This window comes from Tachyglossus aculeatus, chromosome X5 (assembly GCF_015852505.1).
Source record: "Tachyglossus aculeatus isolate mTacAcu1 chromosome X5, mTacAcu1.pri, whole genome shotgun sequence".
In the NCBI taxonomy this organism is placed as follows: domain Eukaryota; kingdom Metazoa; phylum Chordata; class Mammalia; order Monotremata; family Tachyglossidae; genus Tachyglossus; species Tachyglossus aculeatus.
In genome coordinates this window covers 1,927,353-1,941,715 of record NC_052097.1, presented here as the reverse complement: position 1 = coordinate 1,941,715, position 14,363 = coordinate 1,927,353, and the positions used below count along the sequence as shown (strand labels likewise).

At 56.0% G+C, this 14,363-nt stretch overlaps 1 protein-coding gene across 2 annotated transcripts in view; it reads right to left on the bottom strand.

The window, feature by feature from the left end:
- The window catches only part of PDGFRA (platelet derived growth factor receptor alpha), a 36,484-nt gene that overhangs the window by 6,553 nt on the left and 15,568 nt on the right, over positions 1 to 14,363 (bottom strand). For both annotated transcript variants that reach the window (XM_038769354.1, XM_038769355.1), the window contains 14 exons: positions 13,778 to 14,095; positions 12,109 to 12,372; positions 11,174 to 11,304; positions 8,928 to 9,099; positions 8,637 to 8,826; positions 7,395 to 7,510; positions 5,706 to 5,832; positions 5,200 to 5,393; positions 4,985 to 5,079; positions 4,743 to 4,875; positions 4,151 to 4,255; positions 2,294 to 2,404; positions 2,014 to 2,167; positions 1,266 to 1,432 (listed from right to left, as the gene is read on the bottom strand). In XM_038769354.1, coding sequence (XP_038625282.1) covers positions 1,266 to 1,432; positions 2,014 to 2,167; positions 2,294 to 2,404; positions 4,151 to 4,255; positions 4,743 to 4,875; positions 4,985 to 5,079; positions 5,200 to 5,393; positions 5,706 to 5,832; positions 7,395 to 7,510; positions 8,637 to 8,826; positions 8,928 to 9,099; positions 11,174 to 11,304; positions 12,109 to 12,372; positions 13,778 to 14,095 — 2,277 coding nt within the window. The remainder of the gene's footprint in view (positions 1 to 1,265; positions 1,433 to 2,013; positions 2,168 to 2,293; positions 2,405 to 4,150; positions 4,256 to 4,742; positions 4,876 to 4,984; positions 5,080 to 5,199; positions 5,394 to 5,705; positions 5,833 to 7,394; positions 7,511 to 8,636; positions 8,827 to 8,927; positions 9,100 to 11,173; positions 11,305 to 12,108; positions 12,373 to 13,777; positions 14,096 to 14,363) is intronic.

Sequence of the window (14,363 nt, the reverse complement as noted above, 5' to 3'; positions counted from 1 at the left end):
GAGAATTCTGTTATGTTATTATGTTGTTATTATATATTATTCTGTTATTATGAATTATGTTGCCGACTTGTCCTTCCCAAGCGCTTAGTACAGTGCTCTATACACAGTAAGCGCTCAATAAATACGTTTGAGTGAATGAATGAATGAATGAATGAATGGAGAATCCCCCTGCCTTTGAGACCGCCCTACCCAGCCCCAGGAGAAAAAGGTTGCTACTGGCCCACAGCCTCCAGCCCTCGACTCTTTGCTTCACTCTGACCCCCATCTCCCACCACTTCCTCCTCCTCCTGCCCCACCTAAGGGAGAGATTATAATAATAATAATAATAACCATGGCATTTATTAAGCGCTTACTATGTACAAAGCACTGTTCTAAGCGCTGGGGAGATTATCATTATTATTATTATTATTATTATTAAAATGGTATTTGTTAAGTGCTTACTCTGTTCCAGGCATTGTACAATAATAATAATGATGGCATTTATTAAGCGCTTACTATGTGCAAAGCGCTGTTCTAAGCGCTGGGGAGGTTACAAGATGATCAGGTTGTCCCACATGGGGCTCACAATCTTAATCTCCATTTTACGGATGAGGGAACTGATGTCCAGAGAAGTGAAGTGACTTGCCCAAGGCCACACAACAGACAAGTGACAGAGCCAGGATTAGCAGCGTGGCTCAGTGGAAAGCGCCCGGGCTTTGGAGTCAGAGGTCCTGGGTTCAAATCCCGACTCCACCAACTGTCAGCTGTGTGACCCTGGGCAAGTCACTTAACTTCTCCGTGCCTCCGTTACCTCATCTGGCAAATGGTGATTAAGACTGTGAGCCCCCCGGGGGACATCCCTATCATCTTGTAACCTCCCCAGCGCTTAGAACAGTGCTTTGCACATAGTAAGTGCTCAATAAATGCCATTATTATTATTATTATTATTATAACCCAGATCCTCTGACTCCCATGCCCAAGCAGAGGACTTGGTTCCCAAGGTGGCAGAGCAAATGATCCCCACCCACATGCTGCAGTGCCCAAATGGCCTGGCATTCTCTACCTAGTCCATTCATTCATTCATTCATTCAATCGCATTGATTGAGCGCTTACTGTGTGCAGAACACTGTACTAAGCGCTTGGGAAGTACAAGTTGGCAACATACAGAGACGGTCCCTACCCAACAGCATGCTCACAGTCCAGCCAGCCTCCGCCAGTAACGCCCTCAGCCCTTCACCTGGACGCGCTGCCCCCGGCCCACCTCTCCACCCGACAGTCCCACTCACCCGACACGGACTTCTTCTTGTAGGAGGCCGGCCGGTTGTACAGGGATCGCTGGATGTCCGAGTACTTGGATGACTCCTTCCTCTCCAACATGGACACGTACTGCGTGGCGTCCGCCTGCTTCATGTCCATGTAGTCCCCGTTGTTTTCGAATGAGAGGATGACGTAACTGCGCCAGCCGAGTAGAAGCGTTAGCCGGGGGGCCCAGCTCCCCCGAGGGAAAGGTTCGTCCAGAAAATAGGCGTTTAAGGAGGGGACGGGGGCTGGCCCTGATGGCCTCTCATTGGTCAGGGATCCTCCAGAGTGGGGCCACTTCTGGCCCTTCCCTTCCACTGCGGCAGAGGGATTTCCCGCCACTAATTCCTGATTCCTCTCCAGCCCCGGGGAAGCCCCCGTTTACAGAAACAGAGGCCCAGAGACCACCAGGTTTTGAGCAACACCTGCCAGCCCACCCCCAAGACCCCGACTCCGAACGGGCAACATACTGGTTGTCCTCCTGGACAGTTAAGGATGGACTGTCCAACATCCCTGACTCTCCCCCAGTGACCCAGCACAGACCATCCAACACCCCTGACTCTCCCCTCTCCATTCCTAACCCTCCCCGAGAGACCCGGCACAGACAATCCAACACCCCCGATGCTCCCTTCTCCATTTCTGGCCATGACGGTGGGCATTCAGGAGGGCAACCAGTACACAGCCCCACCCCCTCCGGTTTCAGGGCGATACCCAGCACGCCCTGCCCTAACCCACCTCCTGGTGCTCTCGTCGGTGGGGCTCATCCCAAAGATGTCCAGCTCTTTCTTCGTCTTCTCCGGGTGGCGAGTCAGGAAGTTATCGCGGTTCTTGTGCAGGTAGTTGACCAGGTCGCCGTAGAAGCAGTACTCGGTGATGATGTAGATGGGTCCTGAGGCCGGGGCAATGGGAAGTGAGCGGGGGTGGCGGCGGAGAGGGGTGCACCCACTGAGCCCCAGCCCTCCACCCCAGTCATCCCTCGGCCCCGGCCGTGCCCTTCCCTGGCACCCCCACCCACCTGATTTGGTGCAGGCCCCCAGGAGGTTCACGATGTTCAGATGGGGGCCCAGATGCGTCATGATCTTCAGCTCCGACATGAGGGCCTGCTTCTCGCTGGATCGAGCCGTGGCTGTCGGGGTCAAAAACCGTGTGTCGGTCAGTCTGGGCAGTCCGGCCCCCAGGAGCTAGAGCCCCCACGGCATGGCTGCAGACCCCCCAAGGGTCCCCCACCACCCAACTTCCCAGCCCTCAGGATGTTCCAAAAAAAATTTTCCCCATGTCTTTCTCCTCCTGCAGACTGTAAGCGCCTTGTGGGCTGGGATCGTATCCACCAACTCTGTTATACCATACTTCCCAAGCACTTAGCACAATGCTGTGCACACAGTCAGTACTCAGTAATTCCAAGCACTGCCCCACTCCTTTATGGCACAAAAAGGCCTCTCTGTCCACTCGCCTTTATGGCCCGAACCCAGCCACTTCCCTTATGGGCTAAAGGTCACCAGTCTTAGAGCGGGGTGATGAGTGGAAGGCGAGCCCCCACAGCCACAAAGAGGGGAGACCGAGGTGACAGAGATGCACGAGACCCCCAAGATGTGGGAGGAGAGAAGAGCCTTTCTCTAACAGCTTTCCCCACCCCGGACCACTGATAAACGGCAATGGAAGGGTTGTTCACCCTTCTCATTTCCCCTTCCCGGCCTCGGAGAGGGGCTGACAAGGGGCGAAGGGCACTGGAGGAAGAACAGGAAGGGGAAAGTGGGGGCCTGGATAGTCCACAAAGCAGTCCCTGAGAGTTGACTATCGTTCCCTTGGTTACGATGGTCACCGTGAGTGGCACAGAGCAGTTGAGGTGGGCGCTGGTGGCCCGGTTTGGACTGTGCTCACTTCTGGGGGCTGAGGGCATTGCCGGAGAAACATAAGCTTCTCTGTGCCTCAGTTCCCTCATCTGTAAAATGGGGATTAAGACTGTGAACCCCCCCGTGGGACAACCTGATCACCTTGTAACCTCCCCAGCGCTTAGAACAGTGCTTTGCCCATAGTAAGCGCTTAACAAATACCATCATTATTATTATAAGGTGGGTGCCCTGCTCTCAAAGAGTGTGTCCTAGTGGAGGGGGCTGTTCTCCATGAGCTCTCCCTGCTACCTTATAGACAGACGTAGGTCCTAGGGAGGAGGAAGAACCAGAAGTTGGTATGATGAGTGCGTGCAGCACGGGCATGGTTAGTCAGGGGAGGCTTCCTGAAGGAGGGGGGCTCAGGAGAAGGGCTATGATGGGGGCGGGGAGGGTATTTCCACTGGGAGGAGTGGGGGCAGGGGCAAGCAATGTGATGGGAGAGGGGACGGTGGTCGGGGGGGAGAGGCCCAGCCAGCTACAGGAGAGGTGGGCATCCAGAAGGGCAGAAACTCAGTCCAGGAGAATGGGTAAGGGTGTGTCGTGTGAGGAGGGGATGGGGGCCTGCTGGATGACCTTGATCAAGTCATTTTAACCTCTCTGGGCCTCAGCCTCCCCATCTGTAAAATGCGGATGAGATTCCTGCTCTCCCTAACTGTTTAGCCGTGAGCCCCAAGCGGGACAGGGACTGTGCCCGACCTGATAATACTGAATCTACCCCAACGCTCACCGTAGCGCTCGGCACCTAGTACGCCCTTTATCAATACCGTTACCAGGCCGCGGCCGGCGAGAGAGGCTGGGGCAGGGAGGCAAGGAGCTGGGGAGACCAGCAGCACCACCCACCCCGTTGCACCCCAAAAGAGTCGATCCCAGGGGATTCACCCCAGCAGGGTGGGGGGACGGAGCGGGAAGGGTGGAGAGGGAGCGCCCTCCCAGTCCCCCCTTGCATCATGGAAGCCCCCAAGGGCACCAAGAGAGTCACTCACGTTTTAACATTTTCACGGCCACCTTCATCACGGGCTGGGAGCGGCTCAGCCCGTATGCAGTGCCTTCCACCACCTTCCCAAATGCTCCGGACCCAAGGATTCGGCCTGTGGGCGACAGGGCTGGTCAGAGCAGGAGGGAGCCGGACCCACCTCCCTCCCACTGCTTCCTGCCCGCCTGCCTTACTGGGGCTCTCCTGGGGGGCTGTGACCTGGCCTGTGGGCACATGTGTGTACGGATGTGCGGATGTGAGTGTGCATGGGCCTGTGGAGGTATGCATTTGTGCATGTGCATATATGAGCATGTGTGTCTACGTGTGTGCAGGGGTGAGTGCGTATGTGCATACAAATCCCCGCTATCCCTCCCTCGTAGACTGTGAGCCACGGGTGGAGCAGGGTCTGTTTCTGATCTGATAGTCTTGCGTCTACTCAGCGCTTAGCACAGGGTTCTTGGTTAAACGGCCCATAAAGCCATCGTTAGTCCTTGCTATCGCTAGCCCGTTGGCTTTGCCCCCAAGGTCGCTCGCATTGGGCAGGAGTCCCCGGGGTTTGGAGGCCACGGGCCGGCCGGCAGGGAGGACCCTGGGGAGCGTACCGAGCACCAGCCCGTCCCTCGGAAACTCCCAGCGCGAGTCGTAGGGGAGCTGCATCGGGTCCACGTAGATATACTCGTGGCCGTCCGGGCTGATGGACTCGATGACCCGCCATCGGATCTCATAGCGCGGCTTCTGCAAGGCGAGAGGGGCGTCAGGGCCCGGGGAGGCCGGGCCGAGCAGAGACCCCGGTCAGCCCCCGCCGGGGGGGAGTGGGAGGGCTCTGCCCGGAGTTGGTCCTGACCTGTTTCCAGATGATGACCAGCACGATGAGGGAGACGATCACGATCACCAGAAGCACCAGGACGGCGGCAGCCACGGTCAGCTCAGAGCGCAGGGCTGGGGGCGGAGAGGCCCGAGGGTCAGCGCGGCCCCAGATGGAGAGGAGGGAGGAGGAGGAGGAGGAAGGGAGGGCTGACTCCACTTGTCATCATCCCCCTCTGTCCCCTACCAACTCACCAGGGGCCACCAGCTTCAGCTCCCGCGTCACGGCCCCGAGGTGGTTCTTGGCCAAGCAGCGCACCGCCAGCGTCTCCTCCACCTGCCGGAAGGTCACCTGACTCTCCATCGTGTCCTTGTCGCCCATGTGGGCCTCCACGGCGATGTCGGACGCGTTGGCGGCCAGGAGGGTCCACGAGGTCTCGTTGTTGCATCTGGGGAGAGTGGGGAAGGGCGAGGCTTGAAGTGGGAAGGAGGCAGGATTTTGCCAGCATTTTCCACCCCGACACGCCTGCTGGTCACCGCACCCTCGGCTGGTCATCCCAGAGAATAAACCAGGCCAGGGGCTGTGCTGAGTCCCCAGTGGACCTAAGCTCCCTACCGGCTTCAGTTTCCCCGAAACCCTCAGCAGCCCCAGGGTCCCTCGGCCCCTCAAAACGCATCCCCTGGGGCTCAGACCACCAGCGCAGACCCTCGGACCGAGGCCGGGAAGGAAGAGGTCAGGCAGCGCGGGCTGCCCTGCGTACTTTTTAATGTCCCTGCAGACCATCCAGTCGACGTCAGGCAGCGGCATCCCTTCGGCGACACAGCGGACGGTCTGGCCCCCCGCCGAGCCGTGGTGGTCGTCCACCAGATCCAAGATGGAGGCCGGCACTGGAGGGAAAGGTGGAGCAATCAATCAATCAATCGTATTTATTGAGCGCTGACTATGTGCAGAGCAGGAGCGGTGGGGGAAGGAACGGCTTTCAGCGCTGGGCCTGGGGCACCTCAGGGGTGCAGAGCGCCTTGCTGGATGCCTACTCTGGTCAGGGCGCTGTGCCGGGCACCCATTATGTGAAGGACCCTGTGCTGGATGGGGAGAGGCCCCATTTATACAAGCGCCGCCCCCTGCCCTATCTGACCAGCTGTTCTCCCCCTCCGCCGCGGACCGAACAAGAGGAAATGGGCTTGAACCGCAGTGAGAGGCAAAAAGAGTGGAGACGGGCAGTGCCACGGGAACGGGGCTCGTGGGGAGCCCGGAAACTCCTTCTCTGGGAGCCGGTGGCCAGCAGGAGTGGAGCTGAGCCACCCCAAATAGTTACTCTCCACCCTCTTGGAAATCGCCATTTCTCCCTCTTGGAAATCGCCATTTCTGGTAGTGGGGAATGGGGAGCCGGTGTGCTCTACTCTGAGCTCGTCGCTGAGCACCTGCCCCACAAAAAGCTCACCAGCCCATGACTGGGGTGAGTCTTCAGGGCCTTTCTAAAAGCCCATACCCCCAGGAAACCTTCCCTAATTGATTCAATTAATCAGTGGTATTTATTGAACACTTACTGTGTGCCGAGCTCTGTACTAAGCATTTGGGAGAAGGCAGTATAATAGAGTTGGAAGGCTTGATCCCTGCCCACAGGGACCTTACGGGCTAGACTAATTCCTACATCTCCAGTCCCATCAGCCTTCAATGCTTCCTCATTTTATTCCTGTACTCCGCACTCATGCTGGCAATTGATTTAATCCTTATATCTATATCTCTACATTTAATTAGTTGTTCAGCTAATCCACCCAGATCTATTTCAATCAATCAATCAATCCATCATATTTACTGAGAACTTTATGTAGAGTACTGCAGTCAATATATAAATCAATCAGTGGTGTTTATTGAACGCTTACCGTGTGCAGAGCACTGTACTAAGCACTTTGGGAGAGTACAATGTAAAAGATCTAGTAGATATGATCCCTGTAAATAATTTTTGCCAGCCACCCACAGTAGGTCAGGAGTACCCTGAGGGTAGGGAAAGTGCATCTGGCTGCTATTGTACTCTCCCAAGTGCTTAGTACAGTGCCAGGCCCGGTGCTCGGGGAATCTTGTCGATTGATCGATTGGCTGACTGGGTGGGGAGCGGCTGCCCTGCTCTCACCCCCAGACTGGAAGCGATAATAATAATAATAATAATGGCATTTATTAAGCGCTTACTATGTGCCAAGCACTGTTCTAAGCACTGGAGAGGTTACAAGGTGATCAGGTTGTCCCACGGGGGCTCACAGTCTTCATCCCCATTTTACAGATGAGGTAACTGAGGCACAGAGAAGTGAAGTAACTTGCCCAAAGTCACACAGCTGACTATTGGCAGAGCCGGGATTGGAACCCATGACCTCAGACTCCAAAGCCAGTGCCCTTTCCATTGAGCCACGCCGCTTCTCCATAGGGGCATCTTAGCGATGCCCCTAAACCTTACCTTGAACCAGCAGCTCAAAGGTGTAGTTCATACTATCATCGTCGTTTTGCACCACAATTGTGTAGTGCCCGCTGTCTTCCTCCTTCGCTCGGATTAGCTTCAGCTTGCTCTGATACCTGGTGACACCGTGAATACACTCATTAGACGCTACAGAAAACCCATACGTGGAAGGTTTCTAGTTAAATTATTCTGCAAAAGGTGAAAGTCTTTACTATTTCACTTCAACAGCAGGGAAGCAGTATGGCCCAGTGGAAAGAGCACTGGCCTGGGAGTGTCCCAAAGGGTGCCAGGACCGGGGGAGGAACTGCATGCCGGTTGCTTCACCGGGTGCCCAGTGTAGACCATGCCCACCCAGCGTGGATCGGGGCCCAGGTGCCTACGCCTGTCCCAGGGTGGGCAGGGGAAGGGAAGAAAGGGGAGGCGACAGACCCGGAGGGCATCTCCTTCGCCTGGCACGGCCCCGGTGGGGCCAGTGGTCCAAGTGACTCCCACCCCCCACCGAACGGCCATTTCAGGTGGACGGGACCTTCCGTCTTCCGACTGTAAGCTCGTCGTGGGCACAGAATGTCCCTGTTTATTGTTGTATTGTGCTCTCCAAAGTGCTTAGTACAGTGCTCTGCACACAGTAAGCAATGAATAAGTACAATTAAATGAGTGAGTGAAATACCCGGGGAAATCAATCAATCAATCAATCAATCGTATTTATTGAGCGCTTACTGTGTGCAGAGCACTGTACTAAGCGCTTGGGAAGTACAAGTTGGCAACACACAGAGAAGTCGCTACCCAACAGCGGACTCACAGTCTAGAAGGGGGAGACGGAGAACAAAACCAAACATACTAACAAAATGAAATAAATAGAATAGATATGTACAAGTAAAATAAATAGAGTAATAAATATACACAAACGTATATACATATATACAGGTGCTGTGGGGCAGGGAAGGAGGTAAGATGTGGGGGATGGAGAAGGGGACGAGGGGCAGAGGAAGGAAGGGGCACACGTCACATGCCACATGTCTGCTGTGTGAACTTGGGCAAGTCACTTAACTTCTCTAAGCCTCAGTTCCCTTATCTGCAAAATGGGGATGAAAACTGTGAGCCCCATGTGGGACAACCTGATCACCTTGTCTCCCCCCCACAGCGCTTAGAACAGTGCTTTGCCCACAGTAAGCGCTTAACAAATGCCATCATTATTATTATCATCGTTATTATAAAGTGGGGATTAAGGTCAGGCTCCGTCACCTGATCTCCTGGGTCTTCTCCAGGCTGGTGGTGATCTCGGTCAGATTCTCCGTGAGCGACACGTTGTTCTTCAGCCAGGACACCCTGGGCGGGGGGTAGGCCTCCAGCTCCACGCCAAAATGCCGGACCTCGTGCAGGTTCACGGCCTCCACCGGGCCGAAGCCAGGCTGGAGCCGGACGAAGCCTTTTTCTGGGGACGGGAAGGGGTTTGGTGAGCAGGGTGGTGCTGGGGGGTGGGGGGGAGGCCAGCTGGCCATGGGCCCCGCCCCGCCGTGGGGACTCTCACTGTACCGTGGACGGTGATGGTGACCTTCTTGATCTGCTTCACCTCCTTGGTGGCGTGGCGGGCAGCACACTCATAATCGCCGCCGTCCTTGGCCGTGGCCTCGGGCACCGTCAGGGTGTACACCAGCTTGATGGACGGGACCTTAATCTCGTCCAGCTTGATGATGCCCTTGTCCCTCTGTGCCAGAGAGAGGGGTCGGGGCTCAAGCCACCCAGCAGAGAGAAGGGACACCCGGGAGAGGTCAGGGGGTCCTTGCGGGGCCTTTCCTGGATCTGATGCACCGTCCTCTCTCCCCACCCTCTGTCCTGGAATTGGGCCCCGGGGGTGGACCGATAGATGCCAGTAGATGAAAATGGGGAGAAAGAAGGGGATGAAGAGAGAGACGCAGGAGGAAAGGCATCAGGGCAGAGGGGAGGGAGGAAGAGGGTGCAAAGATGGAAGAGGAGAGTGGAGGCAAAGGACCAGGAGGAGGAGATGAGGGGGAGAGATTAGGCAAGGAGGAAGGGGCGTGGGCAGTGGCAGAGAGGGAGAGGAGAGGAGAAGAGGGGAAGAACTCTCTCCTGCCCACGAGGACCTGCGAGGTCGCCTCCCCCAGACCCACAGGGGAGGAGGGCCGTTTCCTGGACAGTGACCGTCAGCTTGGCTCCCCGACTCATGCCTTTTAGACTGTGAGCCCACTGTTGGGTAGGGACTGTCTCTATATGTTGCCAATTTGTACTTCCCAAGCGCTTAGCACAGTGCTCTGCACATACTAAGCACTCAATAAATACAATTGATGATGATGATGATGATGCTCCACCCTCCTCCCTAGCAGTGGTTGGCCTTGCCTCTCCCACCTCTGATCCCTCCTCACGGCCCCGCCTTGGTCGGCAGCTCCCTCCCTCCTAACAGCCCCCCGACTGCCTGAAGGCCTTCAAAACCTCCTAAAATCCCTCCTCCTCTTCCTCTTCATCCATCTCCTCCTCCTCACGAGGCATCTCCCCAGGTCCCCACCTCACAACAACATCCACCATAGCACCTGAGCACTTTTGTTCCTCTCATCGTGCACTCTCTGCTGCTCAATCACTTAGTCACTTCTCCAATTCACTCTGCTTCTCTCTGCCTTTCTCCCCCAGTGAGATTGGAAGAAGTAGTTGTATTGGTATTCATTAAGCAGTTACTGTGTGCAGAACCCTTTACTAGGTGCTGGAAAAGAGTACACAGTTGGGAATTAGACCCAGGTTCTATCCCTGGAAGGGCTCACAATCTAAGAGGGCAGGGACCATGCCTTTTTCCTCCATCGTACTTTCCCCAGTGCTTTGTACAGTGCCTAGCACAGAGTAGGCCCCTCTGATGGTGCTTTACACCCACAAGGCACTGAGTAGACTCGCAAAGCAGTGCTCCGCCCCCAGTAGATGCTTAATCAATTAATGAAGAGGGTGTCTCCACCACTTGGTCTCCCTGTCCATCGGGCCTGAGGTCGTGCCTCCAATGCTCTGCACACAGAAAGTGCTCAATAAATACTACTGAATGAACGAAAGCCTCCTTCTGCGTCACCCTGGTGCTCCCTTTATTCATCCCCATGACACTTACGTCCATAGCTGTAATTTATTTATTACTATTAATGTCTATCTCCTCCTCTAGACTGTAAGCTCATTGTGGCCAGGTATTGTTTCTCTTATGTTACTGTACTCTCCCAAGCACGTAGTCTATTTATTCCTATTAATGTCTATCTCCTCCTCTAGACTGTAAGCTCATTGTGGCCAGGTATTGTTTCTCTTATGTTATTGTACCCTCCCAAGCACGTAGTCTATTTATTCCTATTAATGTCTGTCTCCTCCTCTAGACTGTAAGCTCATTGTGGCCAGGTATTGTTTCTCTTACATTATTGTAATAACGATGGCATTTATTAAGCGCTTCCTATGTGCAAAGCACTGTTCTAAGCGCTGGGGAGATTACAAGGTGATCAGGTTGTCCCACGTGGGGCTCACAGTCTTCATCCCCATTTTCCAGATGAGGTAACTGAGGCACAGAGAAGTGAAGTGACTTGCCCAAAGTCACACAGCTGACAATTGGCAGAGCCGGGATCTGAACCCATGACCTCTGACTCCAAAGCCCACGTTCTTTCCACCAAGCCACGCTGCTTCTCCCAAGCGCGTAGTACAGTGTTCTGCACACAGTAAGCGCTCAGTAAGTACGATGGACTGACTCCTGCTCGAAGCCCCATCCCCACCATGCCCTCCCCGGCCGGCGCACCAGAAGCAGGACGTACCACCTTCCCCGGGTAGTTCCACTGGAAATCGACCACCTCGTTGTCCAGGACGGCACAGGTGACCACGATGGTTTCGCCCGTCTTGTAAACCGTCTTCGGGGCCTCCATCTCCACAACGATCTCCGGGGTGGCTACAGGGAGGTCAGGCGTGAGCAGGGGAATCGCCATCCCCGTCTCTGCACGGCGCCCAGCCCGGGGCCCCGAGGGGGCTGGACCCGGCCAACTGGCCGGCGAGGACTATATACGTTGCCAATTTGTACTTCCCAAGCGCTTAGTACAGTGCTCTGCACACAGTAAGCGCTCAGTAAATACGATTGATGATGATGAGGAGGAGGACTAACCTCAAGGCCGAACCAGGGTGTCCCCAAATAACTGTGGGATTTATTAAGCACTTACGATGTGCCAGGCACTGGTGTAGATACAAGCTAATCGGGTTGGACACAGTCCCTGTTCCACATAGGGCTCACGGTCTTAATCCCCATTTTTACAGTTGAAGGAACTGAGGCACAGAGAAGTGAAGTGACTTGCCTAAGGTCACATAGCAGACGAGTGACAGAGCCAAGATTAGAATCCGACTCGTGATCTCTGATGGATGGGGAGAGGCAAGGTTCTTGGCCCCATTTTACAGATGAGGAAAATGAGGCTCTGAGAGACTAAGCGACTTACGTTCGAGGTCACCCAGCAGTCCAGGACGGAGCCAGGACTAGAAGTGAGGAGTCCTGGCCGCCCGGGTGCCCTGGGCCCCACTGCCTCCCTGAAATCCTCCCGTGAGCAGGGGATCCCAGGGAACCGTCCTCCCCTCGGAGAAGGAGGCGGCGGCCTTCCGGGCGGATGCTCTCGGCCCTCCAGAAAAGGGACCGAGTTCGTCGGGCCCGAGGCCCTCGGGGACCCTCCCCCAGGGGACGGCTTGGACTGACCGAGGGCAGCAGAGATACCTCGCAAGGTGTAGACGTTGAACTCGAGGGTCTGGAACTTCCTGCCACGGATGGTCGTCTCGCAAGTGTAGGACCCCATGGGGAAGTGACCCAGGAAGCCTTGGCGGCTGTCATAGGAGGCAACGATCTCCTTGCCGTCGCTGGCGTGCAGGGACACCTGCGCGTCCCGGTCGGTGGGGCGGCAGGGGATCACGGTGGAATCGTCTTCTTCCACGACGATGAAGTGGTCGACCATGACCGAGGGCACGAAGGCGACGTCCGGGTCTGAGGGGGGACGATGACGATGAGGGTATTTGTTAAGCGCTTACTGTGTGTCTAGCACTGTTCTAAGAGCTGGGGTCGACCCAGGCTGATCAGGTTGGGCACAGCCCCTGTCCCACGTGGGACTTACAGTCCTGATCCCCATCTTACAGATGAGGTAACTGAGGCACAGAGAAGTGACTTGCCCAAGGGCACGCAGCAGACGGAGCCAGGATGAGAACCCAGGTCCTTGTGACTCCCAGCCTGTGCTCTATCCATTAGGTCACGCTGCTTGACGTGAGGGGTTGGTTTGGTGGGGATGTCGATAGGGAAGGGGGAGGAGCAGAGGGCATGCAGAGGATGAAACTGTCGTCACCATCAAGGGATGAGTGCCGGCTGGGGGTGGGGGGCTGTTTATTTATTTATTTTATTTGTACGTATTTATTCTATTTATTTTATTTTGTTAACATGTCTTGTTTTGCTCTCTGTCTCCCCCTTCTAGACTGTGAGCCTACTGTTGGGTAGGGACCGTCTCTATATGTTGCCAACTTGTACTTCCCAAGCGCTTAGTACAGTGCTCTGCACACAGTAAGCGCTCAATAACTACGACTGAATGAATGAATGAGCACTTGCTATGTGCAGAGCACTGGACTGAGCGCCTGCTGTGGGGAGAGTGCTAGCCTGGACAGTTGTGAGGGCAGAGTGCTGGACAGGACGCCTCGCTGTGTGCAGAGCACTGTATTGAGCGCCTGTTGTAAGAAGAGTTGGCTGGGCACCTGCTTTGGGCAGAGCGCTGGGCTGGGTGCTTGCAGCGGGCAGAGCACTGGACTGAATGCCTGCTGTGGGCAGAGCACTGGGCTAGATGCCTGCTAAGGGAAGAGCACTGAACTGAACGCCTGCTGTGGGCAGAGTGCTGGGCTGGGCACCTCCTGTGGGCAGAGTGCTCGGCTGGACGCCTGCTGTGAGCTGTGTCCAGGAGGACAAGCAGCACAAGGTTCCTCACAGTGCCCTGCTACCAGTGGACTCAGATCCCCTGGAGTTCCCCATCTCCACTCTGGATAATAATAATAATCATGAAACTTATTAAGCACTTACTATGTGCCAAGCACTGTTCTGAGCACTGGTGAGATACAAGTTAATCAGGTTGGACACAGTCCTTGTCCCACATGGGGCTCACACTCTTAATCCCCATTTTACAGATGAGGAAACTGAGGCCCAGAGAAGTGAGGTGACTTGCCCAAGGTCACACAGCAGACATGTGGCAGAACTGAATTAGAAGCCTTCAATGTGGCCGAACGGCACCCCGCCATTTCCGTAAGGGAGCCGGTCCAACCCCCATCCGCGGATCTCCCCGTCCAGCGCCGCTGTATGGAAGCCGTGGTCGCCCCCCACCCGGACCACCTGCCCACGGGGGGCCCCCCGCACCCACCGGGCACGTAGATGTAGATATCCCGGCCTTCGGCCTCGGCCTCCTGGGCCTGCGTGTGGTTGTAGTAGCAGGTGTAGAGGCCGGTGTGCACGGCTGTGGCGTTGGCCACCTCCAGCACGGCCACGAAGGAGCCGCTGTTGTTCTCCTCGCTGCGGACGGACACGCCGGGGCTGCCGTCGTCCAGCGTGGGGAACTGCCAGCTGACCTCGCTGTCCCCGGTGCACCGCAGGGAGAAGGACATGTGCAGGGACACCACCAGCTCCTCCTCGTCCGGCAGGATGGCGGGAAACGGGGGCTGGCAGGCTCCGCGTCGCAGCCCTGAGGTGGGGGGAGTCAGTGGGAGCCGGTCGGGAGCGGGTGGGCGGGCGGAAAGCCGGTCCAGTCTGAGCGGACCCTCCACGAGGAACCCACCGGGGGGTGCCCCATCCTTCAACTTGGGGGTTCCCTCTTTGGGGGATCCCCCATACCTCCCTGAACAACAGCTATTGTGCTCAGGACCTCCCCTCACCCAATCCTGCAGGTCACAGCCTTTGCTTCCCAGAATCCGGGTTGGGACACCCCATATTGGCCCTAGGGAGCCAAGAAC